The sequence below is a fragment of the Polyodon spathula genome, chromosome 24, assembly GCF_017654505.1.
Source record: "Polyodon spathula isolate WHYD16114869_AA chromosome 24, ASM1765450v1, whole genome shotgun sequence".
Lineage (NCBI taxonomy): Eukaryota > Metazoa > Chordata > Actinopteri > Acipenseriformes > Polyodontidae > Polyodon > Polyodon spathula.
The window spans coordinates 21,974,312-21,995,452 of record NC_054557.1 but is presented as its reverse complement, the minus strand read 5'-3'; the positions used below and the strand labels follow the sequence as shown (position 1 = coordinate 21,995,452).

At 41.3% G+C, this 21,141-nt stretch overlaps 1 protein-coding gene across 1 annotated transcript; it reads right to left on the bottom strand.

The window, feature by feature from the left end:
- Positions 1 to 6,246: 6,246 nt before the first annotated feature.
- si:ch73-95l15.5 lies at positions 6,247 to 17,601 on the bottom strand. Its single transcript, XM_041225736.1, has 11 exons — positions 17,313 to 17,601; positions 15,586 to 16,827; positions 14,689 to 14,823; positions 11,606 to 11,704; positions 11,325 to 11,360; positions 10,699 to 10,836; positions 10,136 to 10,315; positions 9,459 to 9,650; positions 8,267 to 8,449; positions 7,744 to 7,849; positions 6,247 to 7,175 (listed from the first exon to the last, which is right to left on the bottom strand). The coding sequence occupies exons 2-10, from the start codon at positions 16,798 to 16,800 to the stop codon at positions 7,745 to 7,747; spliced, it is 2,283 nt and encodes a 760-aa protein (XP_041081670.1). The 5' UTR covers positions 16,801 to 16,827; positions 17,313 to 17,601; the 3' UTR covers positions 6,247 to 7,175; position 7,744.
- Between the last annotated feature and the right edge of the window lie 3,540 nt (positions 17,602 to 21,141).

Below are 21,141 nucleotides of genomic sequence, written 5' to 3'. Positions count from 1 at the left end.
ACAGAGGTGAAGATCTAGCTGCTCCTATATTATAGAGGCTAAGATCTAGCTGCTCCTATATTATACAGAGGTGAAGATCTAGCTTCTCCTATATTATAGAGGTGAAGATCTAGCTGCTCCTATATTATAGAGGTGAAGATCTAGCTGCTCCTATATTATACAGAGGTGAAGATCTAGCTGCTCCTATATTATACAGAGGTGAAGATCTAGCTGCTCCTATATTATACATGTTCATTATTTTTATTATTTAGCATCGTCTTAAGGGCAGTTTGTATAAGTTTGCAAACCGCTCTTCCCATTGCCTGAAGCTATTGGCTTCCTAGTCAGTACACAGCTATATTCTGTGGTTCTCGAGATCAAGTTCGATTGTGGGTGTCGCATAAGAAAGATGAACCCTTTCATGCCAGTTTGGTTGCAAAGCCTCAGAGTCCATGTGAGGTATTGCAGTGACTGTCCCACAGTGTGAAAGCCTCGGAGCCCATGTGAGGTATTGCAGTGACTCTCCCAGTGTGAAAGCCCCGGAGCCCATGTGAGGTATTGCAGTGACTCTCCCACAGTGTGAAAGCCTCGGAGCCCATGTGAGGTATTGCAGTGACTCTCCCTCACTGTGAAAGCCTCTGAGCCTATGTGAGGTATAGTAGTGACATCACATGTTCAGGGTTATATTAACTCTTCATGCTATAGGTGTTGGCGATCATGGCATTGACCTTTGACCTAACATGGCTGCCATATTGCGGTCTTGTTACTTTAGAACATTTTGCATAGAGACAGCACACGTGACAGCTGTTGTCGTAATGTTTGGCACACAGCTATATTCTTTCTTTAATTCCCTTGCTTAAGTTGCCATTAAAAATGAATACCTATGCTGGTGCATTGTTTTACCCTCTGGCTATATCAAAAATGCAAAATACTAACCAAATGCTTTGACACAGGGTCTTATTAGTTGGTACACAGTTGTATTCTATGATTCTCCCAATAAAGTTTCATTACAGGTGGTGTCTTGTACAGACAGACCACTGGCCTTCAAGCAGTGTCTTTGCAATGTAATATTTTTCACATTTTCATATTACTTGTTCACAAAAAATATTAGCCTATTGTTAAGATTTTTTTTTAATTATTTTTCTTTTTCTTCCTAAAACTTTAAACTGCTGCTGCTTCAAAGCTGTGTGACTGATCAGGTTCTGATTTGGCAGGTAAAAAGGTGGATACATTGGCTGTCAGATGCTGAAAAAGTTTTGCTGCTGCGTCCTTGCAATTGGCGCCGTGACGCATTTTTTGATAAAACCTTTCGAAATCTTCTTCTTGGGAACCGGTGAAGTGATTGATCTGAAACTTGGCATAGATCATCAGCATCCAAACTTGCATCAAGTTTGCGAAGCAGAAGTTTTTGCGATAAATTTTAATATCAAAATGGCTGTCACAAATCTTATCGAAATGCGCCCTTAACAGCAAACTGCTGCTATTTGAACACCGTTTGACTAACAAACTCCAAACTTGGTAGTTATTGTCCCCGTCCCGGTAACAATGGAATACAAATATGTCAAAATGGTTATGTTTTATAAAACAAGATGGCCGCCAGGTGTACGTTTACGTCCGAAATTTAAAACTGCCTAGGTTGACAAACGATTTACTTGACTAACTCGAAACTTCACCACCATCATTCTTGATACTGTAGCAATACAACTGAAATGGCCGTGTGAGGCATTTCTTCTTGAAACCTCCCAAAATGTTTTTCTTTGGCACAGTTGAAGTGATTGATCTGACACTTGGTAGATATTATCACCATCCAAACCTGCTTGCAAAGCAGAAGTTGCTGTGATACAATTCAATAGTAAAATGGCTGCCGCAAATCTCACCGAAACGCGCCCTTAACAGCAGACTGCTTTTATTCGAAAACCGTCTGACCAACAGACTCCAAACTTGGTAGACATCATTCCGGTGACAGCGGAATACAAGCGTCAAAATGGTTATGTTTCATGAAACAATACGGCTGCCACTCCTATATATTTTTCTTATATTTAAAACTGCTTCAGTTTAAAAATGGTTCACTTGATTAACTCCAAACTTGAAAACCATCGTGCCTGTGTCGGTAAAACTTAAATTTTCAAAAATGGTATTTGTGCGTTAAACAAGATGGCTGCCTGATTCATTTTTGAAAAAACTAAAAATCTTTTTCTGTGGAACTGTTGAAGTTGCTGGTTTTAAACTTGGCATATTGAGAAGTAAACACTCTTAGACGGGTACTAATACTGGGGCTTGGGAGCCGTAAAACTGCCTGGCAGTTCTAGTTATTATTATTACTATTATTATTATTATTATTATTATTATTATTATTATTATTATTATTAGTTGTAGTAGTAGTAGTAATTCAACCTCTCTGGCTAAGAGACACACTGAGCTACACAAAGAATATATCACTAACAGCAACAGAGTTTAGTTTACTGAAAAAAAAACCTAGACTGAGACACTACTTCAGTAGGTTTCTGTTCAAGGCACTGCTCTCACAAATAGCAATCACTCCCTTATCCTGCCCACACAAGAGTCAACTCCCTATCATAGTCCCAAATTAAACCCACAAAAAACATCCATGGTACCCCTACTTGTTAATCAACACCTCCATAATGTGCTACAGGCAATTCCCAATGCAATTAGTGCCCCACACACACACACACATTGGGTGTGTCAATGTAGAACCACTACGGGAACCCTAATACTGTTCCCCTTTTACCCCAGTAGGGGTGTGTGACAGAGACAGAATGATTATTGGTGATAAATCTCACTAAATCATCGATCCGGAATGGAAATGATGTGGCAGCTGTGGATTGGAGGAGCAGTTGCACTATTTAATCAAGGGGTCATGATTGACAATACAAAAGGGGGGTGTAGAGAAGTGATCTGTTCCTTTGTATGGTTAGAGCTGAACCAGAAGGAGTTCTTTCTTGTCTAAGCAGTTACTGTTTGTTATTATTAGAAGGCTGAACACGATCTGAAACAGGGGGCTGAAACAGTAGCCTTGGGAGAAAGAGGAACAGTGACAGGCTCCTGAAAAAGACAGGCAGGTCAAGAGGGGGATCTTCCCTCTCAGACAGAAGCACCTGGGTCTCATTCTCTTCAGGCTCTCCAGGACAATAGGGTGCGAGCAAGTCCTGGTGAAGAATAATCATCCATTGTTTCCCTTTAAGCTGCACCCAATAGACAACGTCTGAGAGCCTTTCCAGGACCAAGCAGGGGCCCTCCCAGGTGCTGGTGAGCTTTGGGCTTCTGCCCCTGACCCTGCGCGGTGAGTAGACCCACACCTTGTCTCCTGGTTCAAAGTAGGTCTCTCGAGCATGAATGTCATACTGTTGCTTTTGCCGGTTAGACTCTCTTCTTACATGGCGGCAGGCAAACAGATGGATTTTATCCATGAGGTCCTGCAGTTGGTGTACGTATTCTGGTCCTGGTACATTGTCTTTTTCACCCCCAGGAGAGACAGGTGGGTATCTCAGTCATGCTGGTGCTGCTCCACAAACAAAGACAGATGAACTTCCAAGGTGCGGTTGTATCGCTCCACTATGCCATCACTCTGGGGATGCAGTGCCGTGACACACATCTTTTGTATCCGCAGAAGCTTGCAGACCTCCCGGAAGATCTTAGACTTAAAATTTCATCCTTGGTCTCTATGGAGTTCACTCGGGACCCCATATCGGGGGAACTGTCCCATGAGGACCTCCGCCACTGCTACAACAGGCTCTTGGCAGGGTAGGGTAGTAGGCTTCAGGCCACTTGGAGAAATAGTCCATGGCAATCAATAAATAGAGAGTCAACCTCCTATCATAACCCAAAATTAAACCTGCAAAAAACACCCATGGGGCACCCACTTGTCAATCAAGACCCCCATAACATGCTATAGGCAGTTCTTAACACAATTAGTACCCCAGATACACACACTTGTGTGGGTTAATGTAGAAACAACCTAGGAACATGCATGTCCCTAATCCTGTTCCCCAATGGGGTGAGATAGCATGTTACATGGCAATCGGAATGGTCAAATTTATCGCACCAAGAGGAATGAATCTTGAAGACCCCAAAGTGAGCGAAGCCATTTTAGAGCAGGTAGCTGACATTCCCTTTCAGAAATCCAAACTGAATTTCCTGTGCATTGGACTTTCTGCCAAACTAAGTAGCTGATCTCATTTTCATGACACCATTGAAGGCATTGCCCAAATAATTTGACTCAGCTTTGGCTATAGTAGATTGATAAATATATAAGCAGATACACTAATGTTGCATACTTTGATGTGTTTCTTGTGGTTGCTGTTTCAGATTCGGGAGCACTTCAAGTTTTCGATGGACGGTGTTAAGATGTAATGGAGAAAACCAGACAAATCTAGAAAACTATATTTTCCATAAGGATGAGGAAGAGGAAGGAGGAGGTACCGCGAAGATCTACGACACGATTCATCTGTTATTTTTTGAATTTCAAAACGAATGTCTCAAATTCTTCTAATTGGTGCTCTCTTCACTTCTTGCATTACATTTAATGATGTTTCTTTAAGTAAGTTATTTACATTATTTTTTTCTAAATTATTCCTCTTCATGTTTATAGTTAATTGTGTATTAAATCTGAGAGGGACAAACACAGGTGTGTCAGCGGGATCTCTCAGAGTCGCGCTGGCCGTGTCGAGGGCGTGTCAGCGGGATCTCTTAGTGTCGTGCTGGCCGTGTCGACAGTGTCAGCAGGATCTCTCAGAGTCGCGCTGGCCGTGGCAACAGTGTGTCAGCGGGACCTCCCAGAGCATCACTGGCCGTGTCATTCTGCAGTTTTGTTTTGCATTTTCTGTTCTGTATTGTTGTATGTACCCTCACTACCGCTGCTGGTAGCGTCAAGCGGTTTTCCCTATTTTATTTGAAAATAAATCCTGCATGCCCGTTTCTCCTCATCTGTTAGTGCTTAACCCACAGCCCCTGAATTCAATTCAGTTTAATTGTCTATTACAATCCCCAGGGGCAGATTTATGTACAGGAAAACAGTCTGTCATTCTAACATTGTACAGTGAATGTAACAAAACCTAAACCAGTAAGTGGTGTATAACTGAATTGGAGTGGCCACCACAAATAGGTCTGGAACAATAGCTAAACATGTGTGTGTAATAGTAAGGAAATAAAGTGGAATAAGGGGAATGGATGAGCAGCGAACAATGGATGCCTTGTGCTATGGCCTTGGTTATGACTTCACACTAGGGATGGGTCGGTATACCGTTTTTTTTCGGTTTGCTGCGGTTTAGGTACATTACGATATTAATATTGTTTCTAAACCGCAATTATCGTAATTTGGTTCTACACCAGTTAACGTATTTTTTCAACTGGAAACACGCGTCTTCTAAATCAAGAGACGGTACTTGCAGCCATAGCAAAGTATGAGGAAGATCTGTATTTTGATCACGGTTTTGAAGGAAACTGTCACCGACACAGAATACAGGTTTCATTGCTGCGTTCTGTTACCCGGAGCTTGCTGTGCCGGCTGTTTTATGTTTAAACTAGTTGTAACAGTATTCCAATTTTCTTAGGTAAGTGAAGAAATGTTTTAACAAACTACAGCACCACATCATTTTGAGCAAATAATAGATCTTAATACTGTTGTAGTATAACATTGAGAGTGTACAACTTCAGTTTTTTTTTTTATTCTGATTGTCTTTATAAAAAAAGAAACGTACCGAGTTATTTGCATAGTAAAATACTAAACACCAAATGTTTAAATCATTCCATGAAAGGAAGTGTGTTGCTTTGGTTTTATTTTTGTAAATTACAGTAATCTAAGTGATTTTCATTAGTCTTTCTTCTTTTGAGCCTTTATTTGATAACTTGCAGATGTTACCACTGTATTTCTTTAAAAAAAATTTAACGGTTATCATATGTGCAAATTTCATAACGAAGATAACGTAACATAACGGATAATGAAGGTGTTGCTTTTGTAATTGATTTACTGAAATGATTTGACGCTGAACACTTTTCTTGTTCTTGCCAAGCACTTTGCTTTTGGTTCCTCAAAATGCAACACGCCTGTTCTCTGGGTTGGTTAATAGGGTTAGCAGTTAATAGGAAGAGCCTCCTGTGTATATTGCGTATATTGGCCCACACGTGTCAGAGCTCTTCATGCGTGGGTCTACTTGCTCATTATCATTATCAGATTGGGGTTAATTAGATTTATTAAACATCACATGTATCAATTCAGCTTGTAGATTTTTGCTAATTAAAAAAAACAAACTTATCAAAGTTGTGTCTACAGAAAATAGATTTTTATTTACCAGAATTAGCCATAAGCATTTCATTTTATGCAACTATTTTTATTATACTGATCATATTAACCCTGTGCTCCTTAGTTAAAGTGATGACATACCAGTACCAGGATTACATTTCTACCATAACCAACCCACAATACCAAAAAAGCCATATATAAAAAAATTTAAAAGCTATATACTCATAAGTTGGAAAAAAACTCAAATTCAGTTTGAAGACAGGAATCTAGGGGTCAGAAATATCTCCCTACAGCCCACGGCACCTGACACAGCAGCTGGGTTATTTAAAATGCAGCCACACTAACTGCCTTCATTCCGGCTGTCGTATGTTTATGAATCTTCACTTCCAGCGACCTTGCCAGCAGCATTTAGAAGTTAATACAATATAATTTGCTAATTTGACAGTACCCGTCACCACTGCTGGTCTCGGCACAAGGAGTGCAGAGACCAGTTCAAGCCCGAATCGCTGGCAGTGAAAGGATTACTCTACATTCTCTGGATATAAAGGACACATATTGACCATGTTCCAGTGGGCTCTAGACTAATCAAATCCTCATGATGTCACTGCAGTTGTCAAAGTCTCTATACTGTTAATAACACATTATTAGTGAAGCTTAGCACGTTAATCACCACTAAACTATACAAATGAAGAAAATAAAAAACACAGTTAGCACTTTATTGTGGCAAGAACAAGCTCTTCAGTAGTTTGGATGGCAGTGAAGCGGTTCTTGGGCAAAGTCCACATGAGCATCATTGCCGAGGAGTTCAACCCCTATTCTCAGGGGGCTTTTCACTGGTCAAATCTGTGGTCACCATTTCTAAAGTCTTCACCAGGTGGCAGTATTGCACTGCCTTGCTGGATAATTGTTTCGGCACTGTTGTCTTGGACAGGGTTTCCTTTAAAATAATTGCACATATAAACAAATAAATAAACAAATAAAAATACACATTGGCATAGGAAATAGAATGTTGTATTTATATACTTAGACATGACATGTTTTTTATTAGATTATTTCACTGGCTGAGAGGAATTCTTTCATAGGAGGATAATGTGCACACAACACATACACAGAGCTTAGCTTAGTTTAAGAATTTGAAATTATTATATTAAGTTAAGAGATACATCCTCCTTTGTCTAAAGGGCTATAAATCACGGTCACACACCTTGCGCATCACAAACAAGCTGCAGTGTTTTTTGACTAAATCAAATCGGACCAGAGCTGCGCAAACCGATTCTTCAAATTGTCCAAGCGTCTTTACTGTTGATTGGGCTAATTTACTATTCCAAGGGAAACAAGTGAAGAAACAGTGCTGGGGTTTTATGGATTGCTGTTCTCCGCAGAGTAAGAAAGGCATCAATCGACACAAAACCAGGCAGCTATTTCTTCACATGAACTAGTAAATTAGCCTGATCAACACTAATGACGCTCACCGGATGTGTGGAAAACTCAATCTGAATACTCACCTCAGAGAGTCTGTTTCATCCCCGTTCTGAAATCATAGTGCTCGTTGACCTGCTGCTGCAGTTTGAACAGGAGCCCGTCTTTCTCCTCGGCGTCGGCCAAAACCTGCTGCTCCAGACAAAAAAAATAGGTTACAAAATTCAAACGTTATACTTTGGGAAGTTTTGAAGTTACTTTTTAAAATTGTAATTTCAATATTTGCCGCAGACAGAGCCCCACAATCCTGTTTAGTTTGGCACTATAATATACATTATTTTTTGATGTCTCTTTAGTTTACTATATTCTTCCACAGTTTAGTTTCATTAAAGATCCAGGCAGGCAGTGCCCCACAATGCTGTTCAATTTGACAGTGCAATAGAACTGTGGAAGGAGGAATTATATTGTCAAACTGATCAGGTGGGGCTCAAGTCTGTCTGATCACTGCACTTCTCATGAAACTAAGCTCTGTAACAATGTGGTGAACTAACACCAAGCAGGATGATACTGCACTCAAGAGGCTGGCGGGGGAACCTGTGGTTTTTTCACCTGTATGAGCCGGTCCCTCTGCTCCAGCATGCTCCTCAGCCCTCTCTCCTCCCTCTCTCTCTCCAGTGCGGCTCCACTTTCCTCCCTCGCTCTCTCCCTCTCCCTCTCTCTCAGCTCTCTCTGTGCCTCACACAGCTCCAGGGAGGATTGAGACAGAGCCTGGCTGTGCTGTGCAGACTGCTCCTGAAACCAAGCACACATACAATGAAAACCCTTAGTAAAAAACACTGCTACTCAAAGCACTGTGGGCAATTCATGCTTGCGAGACCAGAGAGCTGTTCCATATTACCTAGAACGCTGCAACAGGGATGGCATAAGACTTCTCTTGCATAGCAGCTTTGTCCATTCCAGGCTTTATTACAAGCTTGATTAACCACAGTGTATGTAGAAAGCTCGGGTGTGTAAAACATAGTAAAACCAGGAATGGATCAAACTGCTAAGCAGTGGGAGTCTTACTTCCATCCCTGCTGCAATACTGTATTGGAAGGGGTACAGAAACCATTACTATCCAATACTCTCAATTTGTATAAATGTTCTGCTTCACTTAGTTTCTTACAGTTTACCGTCTAACATTCAATTGCACTGAACTTAGAAAAACCTCACATAAACGCTTCAGTTAGAAAACACTGAAGGGGACGTCCAGTCGAAGTTTGTCGTTGAATTTAAGTCTTATAGTATTTCTAATTTCTTTATGTATTCAATTTAATGATCTGTCATTCTGTCAATTGGTTTGCAAGATCCATCTCAACAAAACAAGAGAAGAAACAGTTGTCAGCATCTATAAATGCATTAGCCAAAATGTTGGTCTACTTGAGGTTCCTACATAGCAATAAAAACACTTAATAGAATTAAATAAAAGAGACTTTGTAAAATAAGTTTATTAAATACAAGGAGGTGATTAACATTGAAGGCTTTAGAATTAACTTTTTTTTTTTTTCTTATTTTTATTATTTGTGTAATCTTTGTTAATGATGTTCATTTGTGTCTAGCACTCAAACTACCTAAATAAAATCAGACAGAGATGGAAATAAGACTCCTATTGCATAGCAGCTTCACCCATTCCAGGTTTTACTGCGAGCTTAATTAGCCCCAGTGAATAGGTATCAAGGTGTGTCTTATTAAATTCTTAGAGAAACGAGTAACGGATCAAACTGCTCTGTAATCAGAGCCTATATATGTTACGTTCTCCTACTTGTATAATGATCTCCCTGCTCTCCAGCGCAGTCAGGAGCTGTTTCACCTCCTGCCAGTGGGCATCGCTCTGCTCTCTCTGTTCTCTCAGGAGCTGACCCAGCATCGCATCCTTCTCTTGCAGCTGACTGGCTAGCTGGGCAGCTGCCCCAGCCCCCTCCACTCCCTGGCTTATCACAGACTCCGACAACGCCTGGGGGGGGTGGACACACACTCTACTGTTTATTGTATTCATAACAAATAACAGAAATAGGCACACATGTTGCAAAGGTGGAAGACAATGTTTATCAAAAACATGTACAAAATAGTACAGAACAAGACATGGAAAGAAAACAGCCTAATAACTGGATAAGTGCTATTTAAGATATAGATGTCATTATGTAAGCAAAGGACTTTTCATTCATGGTAAATATGGGGCGATCCAAAACTGAGGGGTACATGGAGGATGATGCACCTTTGGCCACTAGGGGTTATTCAATAATTTTTAATAAACATTTTTAAGTAGACTTTAAAACAACGCAAAATATTACGACTCACCCTGTATTTACACAGCTAACAGTTTTTAGTTAATCTTAGTGTTAGCTTTGTGTGTGTGCCTCCGTCTGTCTCCCTCTCCTGCAGTGCTTCCCTCCCTCAGCCACCCTGTCTGTGCAGAGTGTGTGTCTCCCTCTGTCTCACCTGCACGTCTCTCTGGCTGCTCTCCAGCGCCCCCTGCAGTGAGCTCAGCAGCGCTTCCCTCTCTGCCAGCAGCCCCGTCTGCAGTGTGTCTCTGTGTGTCCACGCCTCCCTCTCTCTCTCCAGCATGCTCTGCCTCTCCCGCAGTGCACCTTCCTTCTGAGACAGCTCCCAGCGTAGGGCCTGCAGAGAGAGCGAGAGAGACAAAGTCAAGATGTCCATGACAGCACTGCTTCTATTACAAACCACTAGCAACTGTATTCTAAAGCAAATCGCCAGCACACAGACGAGTATTTATGTCAAAACCCCTCAACCATTCAATACTTGTCACGGAAAAGCTCCTCCATTTACCCACCACATCCTGCTATCTCAATAATACAGATGAAGGCACTGGAGCCCAAATGTGTCTGCTTGACTCAGTTTCTTCTAGTGTCAGTAACACTGATGAAGGCACTAGCTGAAACACTTGTCTGCTTGACTCAGTTTCTTAACACCGATGGAAGCACTAGCTGCTGCTCTCTTCCCTAGTTTCCTCCAGTCAGTGCCTGTGTGTTTGCTGTGCTTACATGGATGGTGTCCTCGTTGCTCTGTAGCACGGTTGCCAAGCGCACCAGGTCTCTGTCCTTCTCTCTGGCTGTCTGTCTCAGACTCTGCACCTCTCTCTCTGTTGCCTTCAGCTCGGAAAACTTTGCCTCCACAGCACGCTGGAAACAAAATGAAAAGAACAAGAATGAGCTTCCAAACAGTTAAATGTTCATACTAAGTTCCAACACAATTTAATAAGTAGTTTTCCAGATGCATGCAAACATGTAAAGTGTGACCTACAGTATGCATGTGTACTGCACGACTGCCTCCACTATATTTCATACCCAGCAGGGGGACAGACATTAAGGGTGCAATGATATTTTCTTTACATTATACATTGTACTGTAATAGAGGTATATATATATTATATATCCTATATAGAATATATATTATATAGGACCCTAAAATAGCTATGGACTCTATAACATATATATATATACCTATATATATATTATATATATATATATAGCCTATGTACTGAAGCACAACGTGTTGTGTTTGAGTAGGGGAGGACGGGAAGACACTAGTGCAGCTCTTTGAGGTGGACGTGTTGTGGCGCCCAGCTCTCTCCGGCTCTGGATCGTGCAGCTATGTGACCTGCTGCAACCCCGAGACTAGCCTCCTGGATCACAGCGATGCACTCCTGCAACACAGCTCGGGTCAGAGAGGCCGAGAAAAAGGCAGGCGATACAGGACAGAGTGAAAGGTAGGGTCTTAATAGTATGTCCTTCCATCGCGTTAGCATACCAACTTTCTCTCATTCACACTCCCTGTGCAGTAGGTATTAGGACTCCACACTGTAGATTCACACTCCCTGTGCAGCAGGTACAGTCCTGACATCCCACACTGTAGAGTCACTCTCCTTGTTTAAGCTGTGCCATGCTGTACCTGTGCAATGTGCTCTGTGCTGTGCCGTCCGTCTACCAGCGAAGCTTCAGCCTGGGACTCATGCCATTCCTTCGATAGGAGGCTTGGGGGTGCTAGAGTCTACAAAACAAAAATCAAACACAGAAAATGTTACAATGCAACGAGGGCTGTTCCAGCATTGCAATCACCACATGATAGAACATACAGATAAACAGATTTTAAACCCATTTGACAATGAAATCAAAATAAATCAGAGGGTTGTGTAATAAGGGGCTGGCACTTTTCAAACTCTTTGTACTGTTTATGAGGCAGGTGTTAGTTTTACTGTAGGCTTTAACACTTAACAAGGATGGAAATAAGACTCCTATTGCATAGCAGTTTCACCCATTCCAGGTTTTAATACCCAAGCTTGATTAGCCACAGTATGTATGTAACACGCTCAGGTGTGTCTTATTAAACTCAGGAATGGATCAAACTGCTATAGTGCTGTGAAAAAGTATTTGCCCCCTGTCTGATTTTCTGCATCTTTGACACTGAATGTTATCAGATATTCAACCAAAATCTAGTATTACATAAAAGGGACCCCGAGTAAACAAATAACACAAAACTGGTTACACCACCTTTAACAGCAATAACTGCAACCAAATGCTTCCTGTAGTTACTGATCAGTCTCTCACAGCACCGTGGAGGAATTTTGGCCCACTCCTTCATGCAGAACTGCTTCAACTCAGTGACATGTGTGGGTTTGAACATAAACTGCTCGTTTCAGGTCCTGCCACAACATCTCAATGGGGTTTAGGTCTGAACTTTGATTAGACAATTCCAAAACTTCAAATTTCTTGTTCAACCATTCTGATGTAGACTTGCTTGTGTGTTCCGGATCATTGTCTTGCTGCATGACCCAGCTGCGCTTCAGCTTCAGCTCAAGGATGGATGGCCTGACATTCTCCTGCAGAATTCTCTACAGAGAAGAATTCATGGTTCCTTCAGTGATGGCTAGTCGTCCAGCAAAGCATCCCCAAATCATGACACTACCACCACCATGCTTGACTGTTGGTATGTTCTTACTGTGGAATGCAGTGCTTGGTTTTCACCAAACATAATGGGCCCATGTTGGCCAAAAAGTTCTACTTTTGACTCATCTGTCAATAGAACATTATTCCAGAACTCTTAAGGATCATCCAGGTGCTTTTTGGCAAACTTGAGACGAGAATTCATGTTTTTCTTAGTGAGCGGTGGTTTCCGCTTTGCTACTCTGCCATGAATCCCATTTTTGCCCAGTGTCTTTCTGATGGTGGAGTCATGAACACTGACCTTAGCCGAGGTGAGAGAGGCCTGCAGATCTCTGGATGTTGTTCTAGGGTTCTTTGTGACTTCCTGGACGATTTTACACCTTGTTCTTGGAGAGAGTTTGGAAGGACGGCCACTCCTGGGAAGATTCACTACTGTCCCAAACTTTTTCCATTAGGACAATAAGGCTTTGGCTGTGGTTTTGTGGACACCCAGAGCCTTAGAAATGGTTTTGTAACCCTTTCCAGACTGACAGGCATGAATAACTTTTTTCAGAGGTCTTCAGGAATTTCTTTTGATGGTGGCATGATGTGCCTCTAGAACAGGGCTTCTCAAACGGTCCTGGGGACCCTCTGTGGCTGCTGGTTTTCGTTCCAACTGAGCTCTCAGTTACTTAACTATACCCTTAACTGAACTGATAATTTGCTTAATTAGACCTTTTTACTTGTTTTCAGCTCTTGAACAGTTGCATATTTCACGTTAGCTGTAACATTTGATAAGTAACTTGAACTGCAACTGTTTAAGAGCTGAAAACAAGTAAAAAGCCACAGGAGGTCCCTAGGACCGAGTTTGAAAAGCCCTGCTCTAGAACCTGTGTGTTGACAACATCGCTCTGATGGTAAGGGTCAAAGGTAGTCAGATTTATATTGGGCAGGGCTGGCCCAAATCAGGCCTGATTGTAAACCAAAGTATTCAAACAGCTGACCTTAACTATCCCTTCAATTGGGTTTCATTAACCAGGGGGGGGGGCAATAACTTTTTCACACCTGAAGATTGCATGTTTGATTACCTTGCACACCAAACAAACGAAAGCAGCGCTAAACTTTGGTGTAATTTTTTCTCTCAGACTCCCTCTATATACAACTACAACCCACAAAAAGATCTGACCAAATTCAATGTGACAAATGCGCAAAAATGCAGAAAAATCAGACAGGGGGTAAATACTTTTTCACAGTACTGTATGCAATGGGAGTCTTATTGCCATCCCTGTAAACACTGAACTCCACCCCCTCCAGTTTTAAAGCAGCTCCACTATTAACGGGTTACTGCTCTGTACACATGCACACACCCTGTCTCCAAGGCAATGCTTAGGATCCTGCTGAACTACTGACTCATTCCAGCTGGGTTCAGCCCACACTGGGAAAATACACAGGCAGCTGAGCGCAGGCAGTGCTCTGTGCAAACAAGCCAGGGCAATCCCACCACAGCCAGCGCTACTTAATATCACTGCTGCTGAACCCAGCCAGCCACAGAAAGCTAACTGCTTAATATCAGTGCTGCTAAACCCAGCCACCTACAGCTAGCTGCTTAATATCACTGCTGCCTAACCCAGCCAGCCAATGGGAACGCTCCACATAATTTTAGAAATATATAATGAAATGGGAAACATTTCAAAACATCTCTCTCAGTGTCTTCAATGCTGGAATCAGAGGGGGCAGAACAGTTGCATACAATGCATGCCATTTACTGAAAGATTTTCTTCTCGCTGCAATTCTTTGAGCCGACAGGAACGTTCTTATATCAGCTTCAACATCAGCTGCTGCCTGAAACCCCCTCCTTAGCTGTTTTTTGCACAGCTAATCGAACCTGTTACCAGGCTCGAAAATAAATAAATATTAAGCCGAGCCTATAATTCATCTTTTGTTAATGTTAAAATGTAGAATTAGAGAGGTTTGGAATGTAGACGTTCTGGAATACTGTAGTAACTATACAGTGTCATGTTATTTCATATTCAGGATTTATTCATAGTCTGCTTCATAACACTTTAAAATGTATTAAATTGGACAGTCTACATCAGCCCCTTCTTTACACACCTTGGACACACCCACTGGGTGGGTAGCCCCTCCTTCCAGCTGCTCCTGCAGGGTCCTGATCCGAGCCTGGGCCTGCTCTAGCTGTCCTCTCAGCTGCCTGACTGCAGTCTGCAGCTTCTGTCTCTGCACCAGCTTCTACGAGACAAAGGAGCAGCATTAAAATTCACCAGTACTGTAGAAACGCAAGTCAGTCGAATAACCACAACTGGAAACACAGTTGCAACCCCCCGGTACTATCGAGAGATATGAAGTAAATCACCATGACCTGCAAACACATGATAAAAGAACGTCCTGTTCTAAGAATTTCCTTGGCAGGTTTTATCATAATTGGATAAGCAGTTCTGATATAATGTAAACACTGGTGCAAAAGAATGCCCTGACCAAGTTTCTTCAGAATTGGGAAAGCAGTTCTCTCAAGAGTGACAGACAGAACTTCTCCATTATACACCGAGATTCTCTCAGTAACTCCGATATGCACACTATTTTTTTTGTTAAATATATATAAACACTGTCCTTTTAATATTCTATTCTTTTTTTATGTCTGTCTTAAGGTGCTTCAACTGAAGCTGCTCTTCAGTTCTAGTTGCCTGCCATAGACATATATAAAAGTAGGCAACATCACTCAAGTGTCTGTTTGTAAGAGCCAGCATCATCATCTAATGCACAGCTATACATCAGGAACCCTGTATCCAAATTAGCTGTGTTCTTGAAGGTAAAAAAAAACAAAAACAAACAGTGAGCGATTAATTTAATATGCGCCCATGGCAGGGAAGTAGAACTGAAGTTCCTGAACACAAGGGAAAGCACCTTAAAACAATAACATACCCAATCAGAATTAAATTAATCATAAAAAAATGATCTAAACTTTCAACAGCTTCAATATCCTCTTTCACTCACCCCTCTGTTCAGTGGTAGATACTCATCTTGGAGTTCAGTCAAGACGTCGTCTTCGTTCTCTCCATCCAGTGACTCTCCGAAACTCAGCGCCCTCTGTAGACCTCCCCCTCCTCCCCTCTCCTGCCTGCCTGGAGTCCCTCCCTTCCCCTGACCAGCCCTGTCCCAGACAGGAATCTTGCTCCGAGGGGGGGACTGAACAGGCCTATATTCAATCTCACGGATCTTCCTCAAAACTTCCATTAAAACCGGCAACGTCACATCACTGTCACCAACCGGCCAATCAAAAGGGTCCGGGAAGCCCTCAGAGTCCAATGATAGGACGGAGTTGGACCTAGAGGTGGGACCCGGGGTGTCACAGTTAAGCGATTGGCTTGAGCCGACACTCAAGGTGCTGCCATATTGCAGAGAGTGTCCCCTTTTAGAACTGGAATACGAGCGATTCAGCCAATCGAGAGGCATGCTTCTGGATTTATCTCGGGATAAGGCGAATTGGGAGGAGGAGGAGTTCTGGCGATGGGTGCTGTTGGCTAGTCGTCTGGGTACGCCACACACCGACTCATAATCAGAATCAGAGACTCTCAGAGCATTGCATCCTTCACAATTCTTCCCTTTCTGGCAGCATTTCCCTGTCTTCCTGTAATAGGGACAAGAATCCCACTTCTCAGACCAACATTCGTATTCAGAAAGCGCCATGTTCTCTCTCAGCATGGCCTGGTAGCCATTGTTCGAGTCTACGTCACTCATTCTATCCACCACGCTGGTGTCAGACTTCCTGGAATTGAAGTGGCGCCGTGTGTAAATGCCAGACATCCAGCTGCACATTTTCTCCTTTTCGGAAGCCAGGCGCTGCAGTTTCTCCAGGGACAGGGTGCGCACCCTCGCGATGACCGTGTCGAACTTGAAGACACGCTCCAAAACAGACACGCACTTCCCACACAGAAACTCCCCCCGCCCGTCTTTCCTTGGTATCTCCCTGCCCAGCACATGAGTGAGGATGGCGTGCAGGTCCATTCTAGAAGTGGGGGAAGACGAGGAGGCCGTTGAAGGAGAGTTGAGGGAAGCGCTGCTGCCCCATTCCCGACCCCCCTTACCAGTGAGACTCAGGTTTCCAGGACTGGTCTTAGTCCCTGTGGACTGCTGCTTCCCAAATATCCAGCGCCGCTGGTTTCCTTTCAACGCTGAACCGCACACGCGGCAGAATTCATTCAGGCTCATGGTGGGCCTGTCAGGGTTCAGAGTGTTCTTGAAAGGAGAATAACAGAGACTAAATGTAAAAAAAGAGAAGAGAGACAAAATGTAATTCCATTTAACTTAGTGTACTGTATGATATTATTAGAGTAATTATCTGTAAATGTTCCTTAGCTAAACACCTGCTGCATATATCTGTACACCAAATACCACAGCACACAGCTTTAGTTAAAATGTGGAGGTTTCAAAAACGAGACTTTATTTGTTATAACGCCTTTGTTTCAGACTCAAATGGGCTGGTGAAGGAGAAGCACAAACAAGCACTACCATAAACAGTACCCATCGAAACAAACATCTGAAACATGGCAATAATCCCCTTATTACAGGGCACAAACAGGAAAGAATGACATTCTTAACCAACTTGCTTGCCCATGCAAATAGGTAAACTCTGAAACATTCTAATAAAACACACCTTAACTTTTGCAGTCCTGTTATGGGTTTTAAATGCCTACAAACACAAACAACATGTGTACTCTTACCAGCAGAATCAAACCGTTTCCATTTGTAGTTTCCAGTAACACTGAGTATATAAAGTCATTTAGTTTTTTTTTTTTTTTTTTTTTGCGCTCTAAAAATAACTAAGTTATAGTTTAACTTGTTTGGCAGCAGTATGTCTTAGAAAACGTTGGCGTGCACTGCGTATGCGTTCTCACAAAATATTTGTCATTACATAAAAATAACGCCAACGATATCGTCTTATTAAAAACTACAACGAATGACTTACAAGTATTATTACAAAAAAATAAATAAATAAAAAAAAAATAAACAAATGCGTACTGGTTACTGGTGCCTTACCGCATTAAACTAGCTCTGAATAATACTTACTTTAAAAAAAAAAATCGCAACACAGCTGGTTATAATCTGCACTGGTTTACAAGTTTAAATTACATTAACAAACTAAGAACACTTCGCGATTACTGCAATAATTTCTAAACGAGACTGTTGCTCTAATTCTTCTACCAGCGCCCTTTTCGACTTCTGAGCCGTCTAAATTTTTACACTCAAACCAGGAAGACCTGTTCACCTCGGTGACGTCACGTGTGTACCTGCATGCGTAGAACATTCTTTCCCTCGCCGCTTTGGAAGAGAGGCCATGTTAAGTTAAAGCTCCAGATGTTGTTGAAAAATATAATCAACTGGTGATGCAGATTGCAATTTAGTTTAGTTTCATTGAAGCCCCATTCTTCAGCTGTATGCTTATGATATTATCCCTGGACCACTGATAACTTACAATCATCCAGTTTAACTAAAGCTGGAGACAATGGCCAAGTAATTATAAAACGGTGGACCCTGCTCAGTAGAAACAGGCCTCGCTGGTCGTCCAGTTTGTTTGCATATTGTGACAGGTATGTGACAGTTCTGCAGTCTGAGAATAACTTTACATTTTCAGAGAAGCAAAAATAAAACTTAGGGCAGGGTGCATTAGATAAGCTAGTCAGGTGTGGAAACAAGTATGTTGGCAACCACTGCTCTGTACAGGACTAACCACATATTTCTATCCAATGTTAAAGCATGTGATCCTTCTAAACATTAACACCAGGGTAACTCGATTCTGCCTGACATGACACATATACAAGTTTACCACTGTACTTTTAGTTTTCCCATATAGTATGCATGTACTATGTATACTTTACCTATTTTATATATGCTTTCCATACCTCAGAGATTTAGTGCCAATGTGTTTTATTGCTGTTTTTACTGGTAAACTTTTATAAGGGAATGCCCAGTATATGCATGTTATTTTCATGCAAGCATTAAAGCAAACTAAGAATAATCAACTTCAGATTACATTTTCCAACTCGTGATGTTTGCAGTAATACTTAATGGCGCTTATTGCAATGGCTCAAATACTGTGTTTTAGTTTTTTAATTATTGGTAAGTCTTTGCTCTGGCTGTGAGTTCAGGAGCTGCTGTTCAGTTCTAGTTGCCTGCCAACATACATTAAATGCAAGTGTCTTTATATTAGTAAAAACAAATTCAAGTAATTCAAACAAGAACAATAGCAAACATCTTAAGACAGCAAAGGAGTGGTAAAAAATATTTAATTTTAACAGTACTGTTCCAAGCCCCTGTGCATATTATGTTGTGTTATTTTGTATTTGTTGTATTATTAATGTACTGTTTATGTATTTTAAAAAGTTTTATTGTTATTGTTTACAGCTTGGATGGGGTTAGAATGACCCACCCAGATAAAATCTTGAGAATGCGTGGTCAACAGTGAGTGATTATTGACAAACTGCCTGTTGACCACGCATGAGAAAACCCACGCTGAATGTGGTTGAGGGGTAAACTAGGTAATTGGTGGTCAGTTGACCCCTCGGCCACAACATAAAAGACCTGCAGCTTTAGCTGAACAGGGTGTGTTCAGAGACAGAACGAAGTGAGATGTAAGACAATGTCAAATAATAGAAAGCAGTTGCTATCCATGCAGGTTTACACCAGCACGATACTTGTTTTTGTTTCGTGCCTGAGCTGTCTGTTTGTTTTAGCCGTCGTGCCGTTTATTTTGAATAGGTGATCTGTTTTGTTTAAACTTTTTATTTATTAATAAAACGCGTCACAGTGCCTTCGTACCCTAGCGCTGTCTCTGTGTATGCTATTCTCTTCCTGGCCTGCCACAAACCCTTAGAAGTAGGGCAAAGTCTAATGAAAGTGAATGTAGTGAAAGCACGGGTAAACACTGTAATTGAAAGGTATGCTAAAGGATATATATATATATATATATATATATATATATATATATATTAAAAAAAGAACAACAATTGTACCATTTACGGTACACATGGGAACCCTGTGACGGTTTAATCACCTTTAGATGGTACCATTTGGTAAAATAGGTGATCCAATACACGATGGATGTGCTACCTATATATATATTCAGATATTATTTGACTATTTCATGTTTGAATAGCAGGCCTCTGACTTCCAGTACTGGCCTGGCTTAAAATAAATATTGCAAATATGCTGGTGTCACACACAACTACTCACTGTCACACACACTTGTTGAACTAGATTAACAAAGCCTTTTGTACCAATACAGCACATAACTAGAAATTGTACAGCTTTTTATTCTACTGTGTTTCACAAAATGGAAAACTTGGCACTGGAGCAAATCGCTTTATTCCAATTTACACACACACTAGGGATGCAAAGCAATTGTACCCATTCCAGATTTGAATACAAGCTTGATTAGCTAGTTCATAGGTAACAAGCTCAGGTGTGTCTTATTAAACATAGTAAAACCAGGATTGGATCAAACTGCTAGCAATGGGAGCCTTATTTCCATCTTTGCACACTCTAAAGAAGTGGTGCACAACTCAGGTCATAGAGGGCCGGTGCCCATCCTGGTTTTTGTTCTAACCATACCCTAAATTAGTTAATTAGACCAATTAAGCTTCTATTAAGGTCCAATAAAGTACATTTGGGTGCAGCTGGAATAAAAACCTGCAGGGACACCAGCCCTCCGGGACCGAGTTGTGCACCACTGCTCTAAAGGGTTTGACAGATTAACCAGGTTTATGGTGTGCGTTAGTGGTGTGTTGAGAAGTCAGAGTCACTCTCCCAGTTGCCTACATCTCTACAGATGTGTGTCACAGGCAGCCGCTACTTCAAAGCAGGTTGAACACATGTGTAACACACTGTATATAATATAAAAAAATATGCGATTTCCACTTTGCTCAGTAATTGTGCCTCAAATATAAAACATACCGATGTGACTTTTATTAAATATGCCAAATATCATTGAGTGTAGAAACAGTGAAACATTTTATTTGAAACACATCATAAAAAGATTAAAAAAAATAAATACTATGCAGATTCAGAGGGTATAAATGGGGTTTCTAGTTGTCGTTTAAACATATTGGTACAAACCAAATCAGAAGAGCCAACACAAGAATCCCTCCATCACTTTTTAAGAATTAATACAACAAAACAGCATTGAATTAAATATGGAAAAGACTGTCAAGAAATCTTGAATATGACATAATAAATTGGCCTACTCTGTAAACTACGCTTGTAAAAGTTAACGTTATTTTTGCTGTTTCCAAATGGTTATAGTATGCATGTACCATAGTCTACCATGGTTAGCCATGCGTACTAATATGATATTCCTATATACCTTACTATTCTTTGCAATGCTTACTTATTCTTTACCAGGTTTTTACTATGCCCTTTTGCACTCTGCTATGCTTTCCTTATGTAAACTTTTATAAGGGTAAGGCTAGCACCTTTAACTGGCCTGCCTATTGCTTGTTTTTCTGATATTTACTGAACGTTTAAAATTCTAAATATCTTGGCTGTTGTTTAATG